The sequence below is a fragment of the Vipera ursinii genome, assembly GCF_947247035.1.
Source record: "Vipera ursinii genome assembly, chromosome: 5".
In the NCBI taxonomy this organism is placed as follows: domain Eukaryota; kingdom Metazoa; phylum Chordata; class Lepidosauria; order Squamata; family Viperidae; genus Vipera; species Vipera ursinii.
Window position 1 is genome coordinate 85,076,768 of NC_139518.1, and position 22,430 is coordinate 85,099,197.

At 42.6% G+C, this 22,430-nt stretch overlaps 1 protein-coding gene across 1 annotated transcript in view; it reads left to right on the top strand.

Annotated features, from left to right (window-relative positions):
- Positions 1-22,430, top strand: part of CTNNA3 (catenin alpha 3) — a gene marked incomplete at its 5' end in the record, with an annotated part of 866,777 nt that overhangs the window by 582,465 nt on the left and 261,882 nt on the right. Inside the window, one exon of the mRNA XM_083364633.1 lies at positions 1,811-1,967. Coding sequence (XP_083220759.1) covers positions 1,811-1,967 — 157 coding nt within the window. The remainder of the gene's footprint in view (positions 1-1,810; positions 1,968-22,430) is intronic.

Sequence of the window (22,430 nt, forward strand, 5' to 3'; positions counted from 1 at the left end):
TTATGAATTGATATTATTGTTATTTGTATAATATTAGTAAAAGATGAAGAAGATGTTTATATCTAACTTTGTATACATCAACCAAGAATTGTAATTGTGTAATGAAGGGAAAATGGAAAAAATATGGGGAAGAAAGAAGGATCAAGGAAAAAATACTGGATTTATAAATAGATCTACTAAATAGATTTACATTGAAGAAGTTAATGTTAAATATGTGAACCCAGACAATATGTTGTTTACGAAGTTCTAAAGATTGTAATTCTTAAAATTTAATAAAACTTTTTTGAAAAAAAGATGTTGAGTATTTTGTTACAAAGAGAACCTTTTGTAATCAATGAATTTTGTGAAAGGGGAATTTTGATTTAACTCTGGTAAATTAACATCTTCTTTTATTTTTTTAATACAGCTATCCACCAGCTAAACCTGGGGTACTTTTCAATCTCTTTACAGTTGCTTTATTACCCAATAAGGCTTTATTCTCACAGTCTTGTTAATTAAATTTCTTGAAAGGCAAAAAGAGGTTAGTTATAGAATCTGGCTTAGTGTAATGCATACTTGTATGCTATTTAACCTTTTATTCTACTTTTCATTGGGATGAAATATATTTAAATCTTGCTTCCATAGTATGCATTGAACAATTTAGCATTGTAGTGTGCAAAAGACAATGGACTTTCCAAATCAAACTTATAAAAGTACAGTGGTACCTCGGTATTCATCAGTAACTCATTCCAGAAGATGTAATGAATAGCAAAACTGATGAGTACTGAGAAAACCAGATGATTTAGACCTGCTATTTTAGCTGGAAGAAATAGTGAATCACGAGGCAGCCGACGTCAGCAGGTTCTTCCTTGCGCATTGACTACCCAGAGAAAGATGAGTTCTGAGACAAGATTTCTGCTTCAAAACATGTAGAATACCGAATTTGACAAGTTTTGAAGCAGTTGAGCGCCCAAATATGACTATATTGCTTCCAAATACAATTTGTTTTAAAATTTATGATCAAATTATGTAAAGAACTAGACAATCCATGCCCTATTGGGTCATCATTTCAGAGATATTTTCTTACCTAAATAGAGAAACAGAATGACCACAGATGGGCAAAATAAACCAGTAGGAGCAGGAGCAGTGTCTGACTTCCTGCTGGCTTCCCCATTGAGTTTCCTTGTTAAGAAACTGGCAGGGAGCATCAAAAACCCTTATTTCCTTCCTTCCTTCCTTCCTTCCTTCCTTCCTTCCTTCCTTCCTTCCTTCCTTCCTTCCTTCCTTCCCTCCCTCCCTCCCTCCCTCCCTCCCATCCATCAGGCAGGTAAGGTGGCTGCTCCTGGCAAGGGCAAAGGAGGCCAGGATTATACTTCATTCCAGACTATGTTTGGATGCCTTCTGTCACTTGAATAATTTCTGAGCTGGAGTTAGAGTATCATATTCTGGTCATCCATGTGACTATGAAAGAAAGCTTATTTTTCTATCAGAAAGCTACCAAATTATGAAAAAGCCAAGGTGCTTAGATCTAAAGTCTAGCTTGTTTGATTCAGAATCCTTGACATTTTCTCATTGTATCCTATCCCATCATCCGTAACTCAAGTTTCAATTGCTGAGAAGGATGATACTGTACTTCTACTTTGCATGGAAATTAAAATGCATTTTCCCCCCGTTTGGGGGATTTAAAATTGTTTCAATATGTATATTTTTTCCTTAAGCAATGTGCATAATAGTGTACTTCTTTTATACACGGTGCTTTGATTACAGTCAATTGCTTTTCCGTTTGATTCTAGGATCTTTTCAACATGTCAGTCTGTTTATTTTTCCATAGGTTATCAATGCTGCGGTAGCTTATGCAGCCAAGCCCAAAAGCCAGGTAATAAAAAGCAACATGGAAATGTTTAAAGCCACCTGGGAGAATCACATACGTGTACTCACAGAAGCTGTGGATGACATTACAAGCATCGATGACTTTCTTGGAGTATCAGGTGTGCCTCTTTCAATAATTTCTTCTTTTCCCTTTGAAATGCCTTCTTTTTCTTATTTGAGAGATGGCACAATTTCTTAGGAAGCTAAGATGTATCATCCACCTTCTAGTACCTAGCCAAGTGTGAAATTGGTGTGAAGGAAAGTGGGTCTGAAGACAGAAGAATGCAATTCCTTCTGGTACCCAAAGGAACTGACAAAAGATACCAGAAGCTCTTTGCTCTTTTCACCTGTCCTCTACTAGAGGAAACACAGCATGCCTTGAATCATCTAACATACTGTGGGATGTCTTTTATTAAAAATCAGTAGCAATCCCAAGTAACTTTGAGATGTTTTAAGTGGGGGGGGGGGAGAGGAAGCTAACTGGTGGATCTAATTCACACTTGGATTTTAAGGTAGAAGTAATTATTAATTGCACATAATTGTAAATATGCTCTGAAAGAGTTATTTAGCCATATGGTACAGTAAAAGGTTTGGTACACTTCAAATAATATCCATTAGCAGCAAAGTTCAGAAGAAACCCATAGCATTCAAGACAATCTCAGAAAGTAAAAATGACTATTTAGCCAACTTGGGCATTGATGTTGAGTTTAACCAAGGTCTCATATGTGACAGACACTGGAACACTAATGTTAGAATATCTCCATGTGCCCATATTGTGACCCATTTGATTAATTTCATTTATTGGACTTATTTATCAGTGGAAAAACTCCAAAAATTTAGAAGCAATTAAAACATACAAGACATATACAAATTGTATTATCTTATATAGCCAGCCTGCTGGCCGGATGCATCATACAAAAGCCGTACCCACCCCATTGCCGGCAATGGCAAAACAGTCCCGATACGTTGCGCAATGTCACGTGACGTCACGAGTTTGACATGTCTGTTATATAGGAACAGAATCAAACTTACCTGGTTAAAATGGTTAAAAATGGTAAGAGGGTTAAGTGGGCATTGAGTTATCATGGTGGCCACACTTGCAAATGCAAATGAGATACGAAAAAGATGCTAAAACCTCTTGATTTTTATAAAGATCAGACACTGTTTGGCCAGATGCTTTTGTCATCAGATGAAAAACTGATTAAGAAACATTTTTGTTAAACTTTTGTTTAACATTTTTGTTAAACTTGAAAATGGAAGATGAACAAGTCAAAGAAACAATGATAACTTGAGCAACAAAAAAAATGGGCATAATGTAGAATTAGAAAAAAGGCAAAACCTGTGGGAAAGAAACTATAAAATAACAAGGGCAGCTACTTAGAAAGACAATTTATATAAAATGTTTTATAGATGGCATTTACCACCTGTAAGATTATCAGTAATGTCTAGTAATTGTTGGAAATGTAAGCAAAAACCTTTGGTAGACATGTCTTAAAGCAAAAAGCTTTTTTGTCAAAAATACATATGAGGCTAGAGAAAATGTTAAAATGTTAAATGTTAAAAAGCATGCAGATTTTAAACCAGAACTATTACATTTACAGAGTATTGGAAAAATAAAGAAACACCAACGATAAATGTCAGTTTGTGTCATTGTTGTGAATGTCTGTCAGTTGCATGGTGGTTAAAACATTTGCCTGAATATAGAATATCATTGGCCAAAACACAGCAGACTTTTTTTAGTTACTATTTTCCTTTCCCAAGTTACCCATTTTACTGCTTAAATCAGGGGTGTCAAACTCAATTTCATTGAGGGCCACATCAGCATTGCGTTTGCCCTCGGGGGGTGTGTGTGTGGCCAGGGTGGGCGTGGCCTACTGGGTAGGTGTGGCTGGAGTGCGTATGGCCTACTGGGTGGGCGTGGCCAGTTCTACATCATTTGTGTCAAGGGTGCCTATGGGACCTGGGCAGGAGTGGGACAGATCTGAGGGTCTCTGGCAGAAGGAGATGGGACCAGGGAAGTGCCAAGGCATGGCCCACCTGAGGAACCTCACTGTTACTCTCAGGCCATAGGGGGGGCTGGACGGTGGTGCGGAGGTCAAATGCCTAGCCCAGCCCTCAAGCACCCACGGCACTCAGCCCAGCCCCACTTCACCAAGGGAGTGCCCAGCTGCATTTACCTCCTCCTCAAGGCTGCTGCTGCTGTGCTTGCTCTCCTTAGCCAGGTTGCTCATGATGGGTACGAGGGAAAAATCGAGAGGGAGGCCCATTCCCTCCCCATGTGAGGATACCTGGCTTTGTATCCAAAGCTTCCTTAGCAATAGGGAGACCCCCCTCCAGGATAGGCTAGGAGGAGGAGGCAAGGGGATGGTGAAAGGGTAGCAGGGCAGGACTAAGGTAGGACTTCCCTCAGACCTTCTCTCTCCTTCCTTCCTTCCAAAGAACAGAGTGGTGGGAAAATATTTCAGATGAGGGAAGGAGAAAAACAGGCAAGAAACACAGCTGGGGAAGTGTCATCCTTCGTGAGGAATGAAGAAATGCACCATTGCCTGGAAATGGCCAGCACATGGCCCTCGCCTACTTTACATATCAGGCTTGGTGGGCTCTATGGGAGGGGATGCCATGAGCAGTGTGAGAGTCGATGTTACCTGCGCAATGCTGCCCAGCCCCTAGCTTGCCCGGTTTTGGCAGGTAGCGGGGTGCTTTATCACAGTGCCAAGAGGCTGAGCCGGGTGGCATGAATCTGAAGAGAAGCACAATGCTGCCCAATCCCTAGCCTGCCCGAAGTAGGCAGGGCCATGTTCTGGCCACTTCCAGGCAATGGTGCATTTCTTCATTCCTCACAAAGGGTGATACCTCCCCAGCATGCACCAAGGGGGCAGTGACGACACGGCACTGGTCAGTCCCTCACTGTTTCCAGATGGCCCTGTGGAGCTAAGACTGAATGTATTTCAGCATAGATGACCACCACAAAATTGTAAATTGGCTCTTGGCCAGCCTGGGCTGGGGCCAAGACAGCGGGGGCCGTTCCCTCACTGTTTCCAGGATGGCTTCGCAGGCCACATAAAACCACTTTGCGGGCTGCATCCGGCCGCCGGGCCTTCTGTTTGACATGTCTGGCTTAAACGAACAAAAAAGCCAATAGACAGGTTTCCCTAATGCATCATTTTATTGTTTCTCTGAGATGCAAAGGACTTTGTGGAACTTATTTGGCTATCTGGGAGAAGAAGGAAGGAAGGAAGGAAGGAAGGAAGGAAGGAAGGAAGGAAGGAAGGAAGGAAGGAAGGAAGGAAGGAAGGAAGGAAGGAAGGAAGGAAGGAAGTTAGTTCAGTGTTTCAATGATGCACTAGTGGACATTTTTTAAAAAAATACAAGCCAGCAGAGAATGGGTACCTTAAGAGGAGTTTTTTTTTAAAAAAAAATTGCTAAGTTTTGAACTAGTGACTTTCTGCCTATCAGGCAAATGCTATAACCGCAGTCCTACTGTGACATAACTAATGTGCAGTAGATATGTAGCTGTAGCAGTTATTACAGAGTGGATATTGGTGACCATCTTATCAGGATAGGGGCCTCTCCTGCTACTGTGCACAATAGCCAGCCAAAGTGCAGAGTTTCTCTAAAGCAGCATGTTTCGTTCTTGGCAGCTGCATGGACTTCAGCTCTCAAAATTCTGGGAATCGAAATCTTAAAGTTGCCAAAGTTGAAAAACACTGCAATAGATCAAAGTTAAATGCAGCAGGCAAATCAAACAGCCATAACTGAGTCAACTCAAACTGGAAAATGCTGTTTTGAAATCAGAGCAGGAAAACATAGACAGAAATTGTATTTATGGGCTAGTGGTGAGCAGAAGAAATCATTATTTTGCCTTCAAAAAATGGTTAGTACTCTGGATTTCTAATGAGGCAACTGACAATGCAAATATGCCCAATTTTAGTTCTTCTCCTTGATCAGATTGCTTTTCTAATAAGGTGTCAAAATTACAAAGCAGGAAATGAAACATGGATAAATATCTAGAAAATTAAATTCGGCTGAAACAAGAGAAAGAATTTGGGAATAAAAGTTCTTCCTTTTCCCTCTAGAATTACTGACCCACACTTAGAGATCTGTGTAAATCCAATATGCATCAGTGCCCTTTTGCTTATATGTCATCTTTGTCATTTTTTTGGTGAGTTTAGAAAAGAACTGCCAAGGACATAAATATTTGTGCCTCCTAATTCTCATGGTTTTATCTGAGTTGTCTAGAACAGGAGTCCCCACCTGTGGGCTGTGGCTCACTACTGGGCCTATTCGCAACTGGGCTGGGGGAGTGACTAGCTAGTGCGTGTATGCACATGCTCAGCCCCACTTATGTGAGCATTGCGGGGCCTCATTGAGAGCCTTAGCAAATAAAAAACCAGGGTAAAAGGCTTTAAAATAATAATAAATAATTTTACTGGTGACAATAGAGAAAGGTTTATCTAAAGTACAAGCTATAGAGGAATGTCCATAAAGATATGGTTGGCAAAAAAAGTATATGTGTTTAGAATAGTCCCTGGCACAAAACCTTTCTAAAGAGGTTCTGGCATTGAAATTTCTTTCTGCAAAAATGAAGTGTGGGAAGTCAGCTCCCCAGAGAAGGAAATATTAAAAGGACAGAAAAATACATTTCCTCAAAGGATCTGAAAGAGGCAGGAAAACGTGCCCAGTTTTCTTAATAGACCCAGGTCTCCCTTCCTCAAGCAGAAACCAGTTCTATAGAAATGCAGATGTAAACCATCAGGAAGGCTGCAGGCCCCCAGCTGGGAGATTAAGAAGTCAAAGACACCTAAAATCTGCATACCTCACCCAAACTGAAGCCCAGCCCCAAGGAAGCAGGACATGACCTTTGGACATAATAGGATTAACCCATCACCATCAGAATACCAGAAAGGCACAGTCAGGCTCAGGTCAAAAGTTCATGACACAGGAAATAGCCTCAAACAGGAACAGGAATCAGCTCCAAACAAAAGGCTCCAGAGGGTATAAAAACCCACTCTCTACATGTGGTCAGCCCTTTTTCTGCCAGACATCTTCCTGTCTGTTTCTCCTCTCCAATAAACTACAACCTTCTTCCCAAAGCAGTTGCCATGTTTATTCCCAGCTTGGATGAACCACGATGAAGACCTTTCTTCCAACAGAGGGTTTAAAATCAAACCCGAAGGACCCTAGATCTGTAAATGTGATACAATTCTACATTATTTCAAGCAGATTCCTAAACAATGTAAGCAGGGATGCAAGCAATCTGAAATCCAAGTCCTAGTCTGGTGAAATGGAGGAATTGCCATTTTTTTTTAACCTCTTTAGTTCTGTCATATGATTCTGATGGTGTTGGAGTCATGGAATCATTGAACAATAGAGTTGGAAAGTCTCTTTGATGCCATCTTGTTCAATCTGGTGCTCCATGTGAGACCTAATCATATTCAGCCTTTGTCTGGAGATCATGTGATCGCCTAACATAGGGGTCTCCAACCTTGGCAACTTTAAGACTTGTGGAGTTCAACTCCCAGAATTCCTCAGTCAGCTTTGGCTGGCAGTTGAAGTCCACAAGTGTTAAAGTTGCCACGGTTGAGGACCACTCGCCTGACAGATGGCTAATAGCTCATACAGTTAAATCATTCCTGTTGCATAGCTGACCCTCCTTTGTGTAGTTTTAATCCATTGGTAATAGTGCTCTTCTGACACAATAATTCTGTTTTCTATATGACAATATTTAAATGCTGAAGACTTCCATATAACTCCTGTTGGAGAGAGATTGGCTAAGAAAGAGGGAGTAATAAAATGGGGAATTAGTCTGGAATCCCTACTGGGCACAACAGGGTAAAGTTCCCCCCCCCCTTGAATGCAGTTGAACCTTATCTAGTATAACCCACAAGCAAATGGTCAGTCTGAGAAAATTCCTGTGCTTAGGCATGAGAAATAGTATAATTGAAATCTTCAAATGTGGATGTAGTTGTGTGTGCCTGATAAGCAGTAAGTCAGTCAGTCTTATTTTATTTATTTATTTATTTTAGTAGACTAACCATAACAAAAGGAAACTTCCCCAGCAGGTATATTCAACATTAACAATTTAGCATTGTCTCTTAAAGTACAACCAGATATAGCTTCATTCCATATTTTACCTCATATTCTACAAACTCATTTTTAAATCCTCTGCTCAGCTTATTAGCCAGCAAAGATTCAGTAAAAGATATAAATATTAATTACCGTAACAAATATATATCCCCACTTCAGTTTAAAACCTATTCTGCCAATGACTTTCTATAATAAATAAATCCAATTTCAATTATAATTGAATATTGCAAAATTAAAAATTATTAAATGTTACCAGAAATAAGAATTATTTCTTATTTGTATATCAAAGGTACTAACATAAATTTTAAAAACCAATCCCAATTAAACATTTCCAAGGCAAAAATTATGCAGTCAAAATAGGCATTAAACTTCACCAAAGCCAGGGACGCATTATTATAACAACCCCTTACTGTATATCCCAAAAGTGACATCATAGATACTGAAAACTAAACTTTTACAATCAATCAGTCAAAATATTACCACAAGTGATAACCTATTATTTAACTATAATCAAACAAATCAATTTTTCAATTTTTTTTTATTTTTCCAGTAATCTTTAAATCTCATATATAGTGTTTTTTCTTGTACTTTTATCTCAGCATTCTTATCATCTTTATCAAAGTCCATTGATAGATTCAATCTAGTCTTCCCAGTAAATCTTTTATGTTTCAATTTAAATAAATATGAATCATTCTTTTGATATCTTATTAGTATATCTCTGTTGTTTTTTAAATCATGGGTGCTCCCTCACTGGAAATTTTTAAGAATAGACTAGACAATCACCTGTCCGAGTTGGTATAGAATAGATTCTCCTTCTTGAGCAGGGGGCTGGACTAGAAGACCTCCAAGGTCCCTTCCAGCTCTATTCTATTCTATTCTATTCTATTCTATTCTATTCTATTCTATTCTATTCTATTCTATTCTATTCTATTCTATTCTATTCTATTCTATTCTATTCTAAATATTACTCCAGCTCCATGTTTAAATCCAATATTTTCATCTATTACTTGTAGATTACAAGTTTAGGATCCTCGAGAACATCATTTTCAATTTTATTCTAAGAGGTTTGATCTATCTGGTTCTTTTTGGTTGCAATATAGAGTTAAGTACTTCACACCATTCTTCAGTCTACACTACAGATTGTAAATTTTCTGTAACTTAGCCATCTGGTACTTTCTAGTAGTTAAGCTTCAAAGCCTTCTTATCAGCAACTTATAAACACATAAATTCTTTTCCACAGGAGAGGATACAGTATTTTTATTTAACTTCCACATCATTCTTTAAATCAATTTCATCCAAATTCTTCACATTTAAAAACTTTCCAAAGACAACATGTAATCATTCTTTTGCTGCATATTACAAAATAAAAAAACACAAAACTGGAAAAACATGCTTCTCTTTCTTTATAAATAGATTTAAAAGGGGCTCATCCAGCAAATAAAATGTTTGCAGGACTGAAGGCTTTTCAATCTTAAAAAGAGGCAATAAAAAGGAAATGAAACAGGTGATTAAACAGTGAGGCCAGGTTGAACTTTGGGTCCTTAAAAAAAGCCACATTAATGGGTCAAGGCAGGATGGAACCTGCAATTCCCAGCTGATCAGAAGCAATTGCAAAAACGTCAGTTTCTGTGGTCAACTGACAGACATGTCCAGCTGTTCAGAATACATCAGGGTGATCTCAAGATCTCTCTTTACTCCAGGAAGAATTATCAGCAGTATGGATCTCACATCCAGCTATCTTTCAGCCACAGTATCTGCTAACCATACAATCTCTTGTGTGATTATTTAGATAAGACAGGACAGGGCAAGATAAGGTAAGGTAAGGTAACCTTTATTGCCATTTACCTATATGCACAATGGCACACATTCAAATGAAATTCTGATGCCCGGCTCTTGAAAGAAGAAATGCCACCCATCAAACAATCTCACCATCCCTAGTACAACAATAATAATATAATCACAGCACCAGCACCAAAAATGCCAAGCTATACAAAAAAGACAGCAAAATTTATATCAGTCATAATCCATATTAAATACATAGTGGGGAAAAGAGTCTTGGGACAAAGCTGTTACAGAATACAGTTGCTCTGCTTCAAAACCTCCTTTCCAGATAAATATGGGGGAAAGTATTTAAAACATTTGTTTTGAAGTAGCATTAGATTTATAGAGCTAAATGGATCGAAAATGGACTTTAACGTCTGTTCATTAAATACAATTCAGCATCAACAAAAAGTTCGCCTATGGTTACTTAGTCTTGAATCCAGATGAACATTAACTCAATGTATATTTAGATCAAATTCCAGGGATTAGTGTTTGTCTGCTTCTTTGTTTTTGAAGTGCTTCCTAAATCAAATAAAAATACCAAAGAGTCTCAGAGAGATAATATGTAGTCATGGAAAATGAACAGTGAAACAGTATTCAGTGACAATAATAAAGTATTTAAATTCATGGTATTGATTGGAATAGAAGGTTTTCTGCAATATTTTTGTTCTGCATTTAAACAGGGAATGCCAGTTTGCTCCATATTTCTCGTATAAAGACTGTTTGCTTCTGTCTTGATTTTTTAAAAAATTCCTGTGTGCCATTTGTGCTCAGTCTTGAACCAGGAGGCTCTGCTGTCTGTCTCTCATGCCCTGCTTACTTCCTCAGTGTGTTACTGTCATGCACTCTACATAGATGTCAGCGGTCTTCAAACTTGGCCCTTTTATGACTTGTGGACTTCAACTCCCAGAATTCCTCAGCCAGGCATACTGGCTGAGGAATTCTGGGGGTTGAAGTCCATGTCATTAAAAGGCCAAGTTTGAAGACCGCTGACATAGAGCATTCAGAAGCTGCAACTATTGCAAAATGAGGTAGCATGATTGGTGATGTTCATCTCTCGAGCGATGCACAATACATCTCTGCTCTGTGAGCTGAGTTGGCTACCAATGTGCTTCTAGGTACAACTCAAGGTGGTAATGCTCTGCTGCTCTGATGTTCACCCTTTGGTTTTGTCATTGTGTCTCTACTGAGCCAATCCCTGAGATATCCGAAAAATTCAACCACAAAATATTGAAGATTATCTTCTGTTATCAACAAAACAATGGCCTTGGTAGCATGTGGAATCTTGAATAATTCCTAATCCAACAATTGTTGATGGTCTTAGTTTCTATGATTTCTGGTGAGCATGAACGGTGAATTCTTGCACAAGTCATATACAATCTTTCAATGGGGTAAAAGGTATTGAATGTACTTGGTTGGAAGATTGAGACTGTATGAAATAGAATACATTGTGGGAGTCTGCTTGCTAATTATCCAGAAGTCGGGATGAACGATGTGTGTTTTAGGTGTGAAAATTCAGCCATATATTTGACACTGTAGGGTGTTTTACAAGCCAATTGAAAGTGGGAAGTTCTTGTTTTCATTGGCAGTATGGAAAATTTTCTCTGAATTTTTTTGCCTGCAGAGATTTGAAAAAGAAAAGAAAAGAAAGAAATCAACTTCCAGTATATTTTCTATAGCACTAAGAGTAAAGTTTGCCCCATGTCCTTTAGTCACTGAAACACTGTTACAGCATCATATCCAAAGACTACTGCACAACTATTCTAGTTAAAGAGTCATTCTATTTTTGGATTGATTTTCATTTAAAAATAGAAGAATGTTATATGTGCTGAACATATGAATAATTGTGTCACTTAAGACCTTTAACTGTTCCATTTGAGCATTACTTTTCTATTTTTCTCAAGATTATTTAATCCTGCCCTTGTCCAGACGGTTTTTTGTTTCTGGTTTTTTGTTTTTTTTTTACAAAAATTGGTTATAACCAGCAGTAATTTTCAGAGATATATTTTTTTTCCTGGTCTTAATGCAAAACAGCAAACTTAGAACTAGTTTTAGCTTAGTTTTAAATAATCTCCACTGGGATCAAATTTTGAAGAACCCCTTTTCCAATACTTCGGACTGCTTTTATTTCTGTGCATCTTCTTTCACTTTTTGAAAAAGAATGTTAGGGATTCAGCTTATGTTAGTTAATTTAAATGCTGTCATCATGTTCTATCAAAACAATTGCTTTGACTTTTTCCAGTAAAGATCATGCAAATATGTTGTTGCACACTTCATTTCCAACAATATATTTACAAAATAATCTTCAGATTTTCACTTACAAGTTGAAGGTATTTGTTTAATGGCCTTTGAAAGCAGGTAGAAATCAATTACTTGAATTTATTATCAGTTGCTTTATATTTATTATTTTTGGCTTGGTAGGGGCTGTACAAAACATATTTGCAACAGAAGATGAGGGGAAAGGGACCATTTTATTGTCGTTGCTGCTTTCTCGCAAGAATAAACTTTATGATGACTCAAGGGGCATGTTATCATTTTTGAAGACTAAAGCTGCTTTCCATGTCTTTGTGATCTTTCCTGGTCATTGCATACATTTGCAAATAAGCAGATACCATAGTAATGAACTCTACTACTTTTTGTCTTACATGAGGATTGGGTTTATAAAATAGCTGTGCTTGAAATATATGACTGTGAAGAAAACACCAGATAAAAAGACAATATGAAGAAAGTTGAAAATAATTGATACTTTTAATGGCATATAATTAAATAAATCAAATATCATTGGTATATAACATTTGGTAGGGACGTGGTGGCTCAGTGGGTTAGGACGCTGAGCTTGTTGATCAGAAGGTCGGCAGTTCGGCGGGTCGAATCCCGAGTGCCACGTAACAGAGTGAGCGCCTGTTACTTGTCCCAGCTTCTGCCAACCTAGCAGTTCGAAAGCACGTAAAAATGCAAGGAGAAAAATAGGGACCACTACGGTGGAAAGGTAACAGCGTTCCGTGCGCCTTTGGCATCTAGTCATGCTGGCCACATGACCATGGAGACGTCCTCGGACAAACGCTGGCTCTTCGGCTTTGAAACGGAGATGAGCACTGGCCCCTAGAGTTAGAAACGAGTAGCACACATGTGCGGGGGAACCTTTACCTTTATATAACATTTGAGGATATTGAGATGCTAAGGTCAGGATTTCTGGACACCAAGTGAATTTGCAGATTAATGAAGATATTTATGTCCAAAGAGAGAGTTGCTGTGGAGGAGGCTTTTGAAATACAGGTTAACAGGATTCTACACCTTTGGACATTGATTAGAAAAAAAAAATACTTTAGAATAGCAGTCCACAACCTTTCCAGCTTTGTGGACTGGTGGGGGTGGGTGGGAGGGGGATGGTTCCATGCAAGCGGCAGGCCACACCCTCCCCCCCTTCCATCATGTCTTGGTCACCTATGTCTTTTTTGTAGATCTTCTTTGGGAAGCAGCTGTTCTGCCATGTATTTAGGAAGCAGAGTTGGCTGATCTGCCCCTCAGCTTCTCTATACAGCAGGGCTTTTCAACCTTTTCACCCATTGTACCACTTTTAGGATATGGCAACATCCGGGTACTACCAGTTGCCTAGCAAGGTGTCAAAAACTTGATGACCAAAAAAAAAAAAGAAAAGGAAAAAAAGGAAAAAAAGTGAGGAAGTACAGGTAGTCTTTGATTTACAACAGTTTGCTTAGTGACTGTTCGAAGTTACAATGGCACTGAAAAAAGTGCCCCAAGCCACAGCCGAGCAAGACACCTGCCTGCCCGCCCAGCGGCACTCTTCCTCTTGTCCGAGGTTTTCATTGTTGTGAACATTTATGTTGAGGATTGGCAGTGGTGTGTGTGGGGGAGGTGTTTGGTTTTTATTCCCCCCCCCATCTGCTGGGTGGTTGCAGCAGGTTTTGGTCACTTCACATGACCCTGGGACACTGTGACCGTCATAAATATGAATCCGTTGCCAAGCATCTAAATGTAAATCACAAGACCCTGGGGATGCTGCAAAATTCCAGCTGATCGGTGCTTCTTCTGGGCTCAGCAGAAGCACCAGGATCAGCGCTGAGCTCCAGCTGGACCTGGTGCTTCCGCTGAGTCCTGGCAGCCCTGCAGCTCCAGCCATCTTTCACTTAGGCTTGTGCGGTGCTGCCACTGGTTCAGCTCATTCCCCTCTCCCGTTACCACTTTTCTAGGATGGTCACGTGCCACCTGCCAAGTGCCAATGCACTACAGGTGGTACCCGTACCACTGGTTGAAAAGCCCTGCTATACAGTACGGAGCTGCATGGTAGCATCCCAGAAGTAGGCAACATTTCAGAGCTATACGGAAAAAGTAAGTGAATGAGCTGTGATGGAAGGATGGGGGGAGGGTGGGGGATGCAGCAGGATAAGAAGCATACCCAAGGCCTGGGGGGACCCAGTGGGGTGGCATGGGGGGAAATTGGGAGGCACTACAGTATCCCTGAAGTTGATTGTAAAGGTAGGCACATTGCTAAGCACCCACATTTTGTTCACATGATCATGGCATGCTGCAGCAGCTGTAACTTCAGGCAGTGGGTTGTGCCTTCAGCACTGTCATAATTTCGAATTGCTGAACAAATAGTTGTAAGTCAAGGACTACCTTTATGAAAACATGAGAGTATCATAAGTAAGGAGATCGAGAGAACAGATAACCACAGATCATTATCCCCTTTCTTCACAGTCTTACCTTTCTCAGCAGGCTAGTTGGAAAACAGCCACCTTGATCCTACACTGATGTTCTACCTGGAACTATATTTTCTTCTCCATGCTTTCCTACAGATACTAATTAAAACTGTCCTTTTGTCTCAGAAAACTCAGGGCTTAGCAGTGGGGAAATGATTGCTTTAAAGCCCCAGGTAAACAGACAAGGTTAAGCTGATGCACCTTCTGATAGTTGTGTAGGAAAATGGGACAAGATTTCCATAATCCACTGTGTATTTCTAAAATTCAGATCTGATTATGGATTCAACCTTGGTTCAATTTCATGTTACCATGCTAACTGTGGAATATAATAGTTAGGGGGAACGTGTCAGATCTGTCATCTTCAGCTTTACATTTTACTGGCATCCTGCCATAAAATGCAAGGGAGAAAGAGGGGACAATGGAATGTAGAGTAGTAAGGATGGGAACAGGTATGTGAAGACAAATGTCAGGGGTGGTGGTGGCAGACTTGATGGAAACCAGAGATGCCAGAAGCAGAACACACCAGGACTTCAAGGACACCTGGTCTGAGAATGAAATGCAAAATTGCATTAAGTGGCTCCAAATATCCAAGCTGTTCCCAAGACATCTAAGTGAATGGCTATTGGACACTGATGGACTGGTCAATGGGGGAGGGCCAGGAAAAGGGGAAAAGTGTAATCTTTGCATGGGAATATTCAGATCTAACCTCTTTTTTTCTGCAACCACTTAACCATAGTAAAGGAACCTATCCCTTCAACCAAAAGGAGTTGAGGATCTTTCTTTCCTAGGGACCTAAACTGGGGCAGGCCTGACAGAAAGTTTCTTTGGGCAACATTTTAAAATGAACTGGTTTGTAGATTCCAGGCTAATACTGTACTATAATTTTTTGAACTGCAGGCTGCATAGAACACGATGCAAATTTTAGCTCAAAAATTACACATATACATATACTATCCCTGGCAAATAGATGGGGAAGAAATGGAGGTAGTGACAGATTTTATTTTCCTGGGCTCCAAGATCACCACAGACGGGGACTGCAGCCAAGAAATTAAAAGACGCTTGCTCCTGGGGAGGAAAGCCATGGCAAATCTAGACAGCACACTAAAAAGCAGAGACATCACCCTGTCAACAAAGTGTGTATATTCAAGGCTATGGTCTTCCCAGTTGCAATGTATGGCTGTGCAATTTGGACCATAAGAAAGGCTGAACACCAAAGAATTGAAGCCTTTGAACTATGGTGCTGGAGAAGACTCCTGCGAGTCCCTTGGACTGCAAGGTGATCAAACCAGTCAGTCCTAAAGGAGATCAACCCTGACTGCTCTTTAGAAGGCCAGATCCTGAAGTTGAAACTCAAATACTTTGGCCACCTAATGAGAAGGAACGAGTTACTGGAGAGGAGCCTAATGCTAGGAAAGGTTGAAGGCAAGAGAAGAAGGGGACAACAGAGAATGAGGTGGCTGGATGGAGTCACTGAAGCAGTAGGCGTGAGCTTAAATGAACTCCAGAAGATGGTAGAGGACAGGAAGGCCTGGAGGAATGTTGTCCATGGGGTCGCGATGGGTCGGACACGACTTCGCAACTAACAGCAACAACAACAACAACAACAAAATACATATACTGAAAAAATCCATTCAAGGGGCATACATAACAAACATATAAGAATAGTACAATTATATATGCATTGTTTTATTTTTTTTAAACAAGAAGAGATATACTGTAGATGCTGAGTGCAAGAGATTACTGATAAGGAAACAGAAATTGTTCCTCTGTCCCTACCTTTTTAATTGTATGTTTATGTGATAAAGCTTGTCTTTTAGTCTCTTGAAGTAGTCCAGCCAAAAACACAATAATGAATACTAATTCTATGTTTATTGTAAGATGACATTAACACAGGGGTGGGCAGCTATGGCCCCTTCATGACCAGCTTCCGGACTTCTTGAGCCAGCATAGGGACCAAAGTTGGCCACCCCTGCTTTAACAGAATATTGCAAGACTGAAAGTATTTCTCCTCTCCTTTCCTTTTACTCTTCAGAAAAGTAGGAAAGGATCCTTCTAAAAGGTTTCTCACACTTTCTGTGAGCTGAAAAATATTTTACATGTCAGTTGTCCAGAATGTGTCTCTTCTTCCTTTCTGCTAAAGTCATTCCCACATATGGTGACATCTAGGATTTCTATAAAGCCTATATTCTTTATAAATCCTTAGTTAAACTTAGGCTGCTGTATTTGCCTATCTACCATAAGGAGGGGGTCAACTTATTTTCCAAAGCACCTGAAGGAAGGACAAGAGACAATGGATGGAAACTAATCAATGAGACAAGCAACCTAGAACTAAGAAGACATTTCCTAACAGTGAGAACAATTAACCAGGGAAACAGCTTGCCTGCTGATGGGTGTTCCATCACTGGAGGCTTTTAAGAAGAGACTGGACACCTATTTGTCTGGAATTGTATAGGGTCTCCTGTTTGTGCAGGGGATTGGACTAGAAGACCTCCAAGGTCCCTTCCAACTCTGTTATTTTGATATTCATTGAGTCTAAAATACGCTTGAACAAATGTATGGATAAAATTCTGAAGGAGTTTCATTGCTGTAGCATTCATCCCAAATTCCAGGAAACGAGCCACTTTACGCTGAAGATAGCAATATCATTTCAGAATGAAACTATTGCAGATTCTTCTTCTAGGACTGTGGAATGATACTTTGCCTGGCCTTGAGCAGATTATAAATAACTTCTTCAAATGACAGCTGCTATGGTATTTTTTGTTTGTCTCTTCTGTGCTCTTTCTAGGGAAATAAACTTCATAGCAAATCTAACAAGGAGTAAAGTCTTTTACAACCAACTCTCTCCAAGCTGCTGGTATTTAATACGGGAGAAGGTTGCAGTAATGATTCCAGTATATGTTACAGATTCACAAAGCAAGTAAGATGAGCATAACCATTTGAGGCACTATCCCTTCCTACAAAAACCAAGTATTTTATACTATATACTGTAGAATATAATGCAGTGGTGCAGGGTTCATTATGCATGGAAGTTCTCCTGCATTGCCTTCTGAAAGGCTTTTGCTACTGTGAAATGTGCACTGTAAAGCAGGGTTTTCCAACCACGGGGTGTTAGATGATATTCCAGGTGATGCAAAAACTCGGGTTTTCAAAATTATAGTGTATATGCATAATTTGTTGCCATTATTTCAAACTTTTGTAAGGGGTGCAAAAATATATCAGAAGTGTTCTAGGGGTGTGGGGTATAGAAAAGGTCGGGAACTGCTGCTGTAACGTCTCAGCTGGACAGGAAGCTTTTGAGAGGATGCTCCTTGAAGATGGAAGGAAATGCAAGGCTCCCCTGCTCCCAGAAGGGTAGTGGTGGTGTTGTGGTGTAGAATAGAGGGTGGGGGGAAGGGTGGCATGGTCATTTTAATACAACATTGCACAGAATTAAAAAAAATGTTTCTATTATACTTTTTGTAATGTATTGGCCATAACTATTTTAAATAACTTGCTTAATGTCTGATCACTTGCTTAATGTATGTCCTAGATTTCTCTGTTATAATAATAATAAAAATAATTTAATTTTTATACCGCCCTTCTCCCGAAGGACTCAGGGCAGTGTACAGGGCAATACAATAAAATACAATATATAAAAATTAAAAGAAATATTAAATACAATAGCCCAATTCAATAGATTAATATAAAATGTTAAAATACCCCTAAACCCATCAGACCAGGCCGGCTTGTTCAAATAAATATGTTTTTAGGTCACGTCGGAAGGAGCGAAGGTCGGGAGCCATCCAGAGCTCCACCGGTAAATGGTTCCAAAGGTCTGGTACGCCCACAGAGAACACCCTCCCCCTGGGGGCCGCCAGTCAACACTCTTTGACTGACGGCACCCTAAGGAGGCCCTCTCTATGAGAGCACACTGGACAAAGGGAAGTTGATGCCGGCAGCAGGTGCTCCCGTAAGTAACCCAGACCCATGCCATTTAGGGCTTTATAGGTCATAACCAGCACCTTGAATCTTACCCGGAGGACAACCGGAAGCCAATGCAGCTCACGGAGTAGAGGTGTTACATGGGAGTATCGGGAAGCCCCCACCACCACTCGCACGGCTGCATTCTGCACCAGATGGAGCCTCCGAGTAGTCCTCAAGGGCAGCCCCATGGAGAGAGCATTGCAGTAGTCCAAACGGGAGGTCACGAGTGCATGAGTGACTGTGCGCAAGGCATCGCGGTCTAGATAGGGCCGCAACTGATGCACCAGGCGAACCTGAGCGAAGCCCCCCCTAGTCACAGCTCCTATATGATCATCCAAAGAGAGCTGTGAATCTAGGAGGACACCCAAGTTACGAGCCCTATCTACGGGGGGTAATATCTCACCCCCATAATTAACGATGGAATATTCTGAATTTCCCAAGATGCCGGCACACACAGCCACTCAGTCTTGTCAGGGTTGAGCCGAAGCCTGTTCCTCCCCATCCAGACCCGGACCGCCTCCAGGCAATGGGACATCATGGAGAGGGCATCACTGGGGAGGTTTGGGGTGGAGATAAAAAGCTGGGTATCATCAGCATATTGATGATACCCAACCCCAAAACCACGAATGATCTCACCCAGCGGCTTCATATAGATGTTGAACAGGAGAGGCGAGAGGACCGACCCCTGAGGCACTCCACAAACCAGAGGCCTCGAGGCTGACCTCTGCCCTTCTGCCAACACCAACTGCAAACGTCCCAGGAGGTAGGAGGAGAACCACCATAAAACGGTGCCTCCCACTCCCAACCCCCGAAGACGCCGCAGTAAGATACCATGGTCGATGGTATCAAAAGCTGCTGAGAGGTCTAATAGGACTAGGACAGAGGAACAACCCCTGTCCCGAGCCCGCCAGAGATCATTCACCAGCGCGACCAATGCCGTATGCTGTACCCGGGCCTGAAGCGCGATTGGTACGGGTCTAGATAATCAGCTTCCTCCAGGAACAGAGGGAGCTGCTGCACCACCACACTCTCAACAACCTTCGCAAGAAAGCGAAGGTTGGAGACTGGTTGAAAGTTGTTTAAAACAGCTGGGTCCAGGGCAGGCTTCTTGAGGAGGGGTCTTACCACCGCCTCCTTCAAGGTGGTGGGAAAACTACCCTCATTCAGAGAAGCAGTTATCACTGCCTGGAGCCAGCCTCGTGTCCCTTCCCGAGTCGAATAAACCAGCCAGGAGGGGCACAGGTCCAATAAACACATGGTGGAGCTCAGCCTCCCCATAATCCTGTCCACCTCTTCCGGAGTCACAGGGTCGAACTCCTCCCAGATGACATCGACAAGATCACCCATGTTCTCACCGGAGGCCAGACTGGTCTGGATCTGAGCGATTTTGTCTGACAGATACTGGCTAAACTCCTCGGCACGACCCTGCAAGGGCTCCTCCCTCACCTCCTGATCCAGGAGGGAGCGAGTCACCCTAAACAGGGCGGCCAGGCGATTATCTGCAGACGTGATGAGGGCAGCAAAGTAGTTTGACCTCGCTGTCCTCATCACCGCGAGGTAAGACCTAGTGAAGGACCTTAATCGCAATCGGTCAGATTCAGACTGGCTGGACCTCCAACAGCTCTCTAGGCCCCGTCTCCGACGCTTCATCTCCCGGAGCTCTGCGGAGAACCACGGAGCCCACTGGGATCTGCACCGGGTCAGGGGCTGCATGGGTACAACTTGGTCGAGCCTCAGTGGCTGTCTTTTCCCAGGCTTCCACTAGGGCCTCGGCCGAGCTGTGAACTAAGGTGGCAGGTGGGGACCCAAGGGCCGCCTGGAGCCGCTCAGTGTCCATTAGGCGCCTGGGGCAGAACCATCTAGTTGGTTCAACAGCCCCACGATGGGGATTGGCAAAATGGAAGACCAGCCGCAGGAGATGATGATCTGTCCATGACAGGGGCGTAACAATTGGAGAGCCCCCACCCAGATCATCCAACCACTGGCCAGATAGAAAAATCAAATCGAGCGTGTGACCCCCCCATGAGTCGGGCCCTGAATTACTTGTGTCAGGTCCTTGGCCGTCATGGAAGCCATGAACTCCTGAGCTAACTCAGATGATCCCCCCAGGTATGGCAGATTGAAGTCACCCAAAATTATAAATCTGGGGAACTCAATCACCAACCCCGAGAGGATATCGAGAAGTCCAGGCAGGGCTGCTGCTATGCGACTAGGCAAAAGGTACACAAGCAGCAAGCCCAACTGAGCCCTAGGGCCACATCTCATGAGGAGAGACTCACACCCGGCTATTTGGACAACGGTGGCCTCCCGCGGACATAAGGTCTCCCTCACGACTACCGCCACCCCCCCGCCCCTACCCTGAGCCTGAGGCCAGTGCAGCACCCGGAAACCCAGTGGGCAAATATCAACCAGGGGGACACCTCCCTCTGGGCCCAACCAGGTCTCCATGATGCAAGCCAGGTCTGCACGCTCCTCCTCAACTAGATCACGGATGAGCAGAGCCTTATTAACTACGGACCTGGCATTGAAATACACAAGCCTGAGCTCGGGTGGCTGCTCATCCCTGTTCCCGGGACCACAGGACAAAACCAGAGGGTCGGAGCGCATCACCGCTTGAAGACAGCGGGGACGCACTCCCGGGTACTGATATGGCCCTCTGTTCGAGCATCTGCTGCCATTCCCTAACGTCGTGGGAATAGGTATTCCCACACCCCGCTCCGGGGGCCCGGAGGCAACCCACCCAAGCCCCGTCCAACCGTGATCTATTCCAGGCCTGGCCTGAACAGCGAATGGTGGACACCCCCCAAACTCCAACCAAGAACGCAAACCCTCCCCCCTCCCTAACCCTATAAAACATTTAGATAAGAAACAAATCAGGAGCCTCTTCTTAAATTTATACAAGGGGTTCCTGTCCCTACCCAACCATCTATCAGGGTCCCAATAATTGGGCCCGTCATCAAGAGGAGAAATAGAAAAACAGGCGGGTCACACCCAGGAAGGGGGGGTATCCCTGAAAGCGAGTAAATCTGTGCTGGAGTAGTGTAAACAGACCATAATTGTCCATGAGAGTCCAGCAGAGGCAAACCCATAATTAAAAGGAGGGTCTTAAATCAGAGGGTAAATAAATGTCCAGACCACCTAACCAACTCCACTGCCACTTGAGTTGGTAACCTCTGAACAGGTCGGCCACCATCCTTTCACGATGGCCGCAGGCCTGCACCAGGGAGCGGAATGGAAAATACATCCAGGGTAAGGCCTGCCCCCATAGAGCTCTCACCTCTAGGGGGCATAGCAGATGGTACCTCCGAGCCACTCTCTCACAGTGGCTCGGCACCTGGGTCCTTCAGAGTCTTACAGGGGACGGAAGTCAAAGGAAATTAGACAGTTACTTGTCAAAATGTAAAAGCCTGCTGGATGGCAAAGTCAGTGGATGTCCCGGCTGCGAAGGTTCTCAGCCATATCGAGGGAAATTGGACGATAGGCAGGTAAAACACTGGCTAACAAAGTACCAAAAGCTGTAAAGCCCTCTCTGCCAGTCACAATCTCACCATTCCGCCATTCTGCAGGATGCTCTATGCGCCAGATTTACACACACCGTACCAAGCCGCAGCTCCACCGGCTCCAAAAATCAGCTGGTCAAAGCCATTACACGCCCAAAATCAGCTGGTCGGGGCCAATTACAGGCCGCGGCTCTTCCGGGATCTTCCGGGCCCAACCAGGCCCCTCCGAAGGTCAGCGGAGCTCATGGAAGCAACTGCAGGCCCCTCCGCCACTCTGGTGTTCCAGCTACTCCAACACGCCGTTCTTCCATGTGCCACTCCGAGCCGCGGCTCCACCAACTCAGAAAAACCGCTGGTCAGAGCCATTACAGGCCCAAAACCAGTTAGCCGGAGCCGTTAAAGCCGTGGCTCTTCCGGGATCTTCTGGGCCCAACCAAGGCCCCCTCCAAAAACCACTGGAACTCACAGGGACGAACCTCAGGAACCTCCG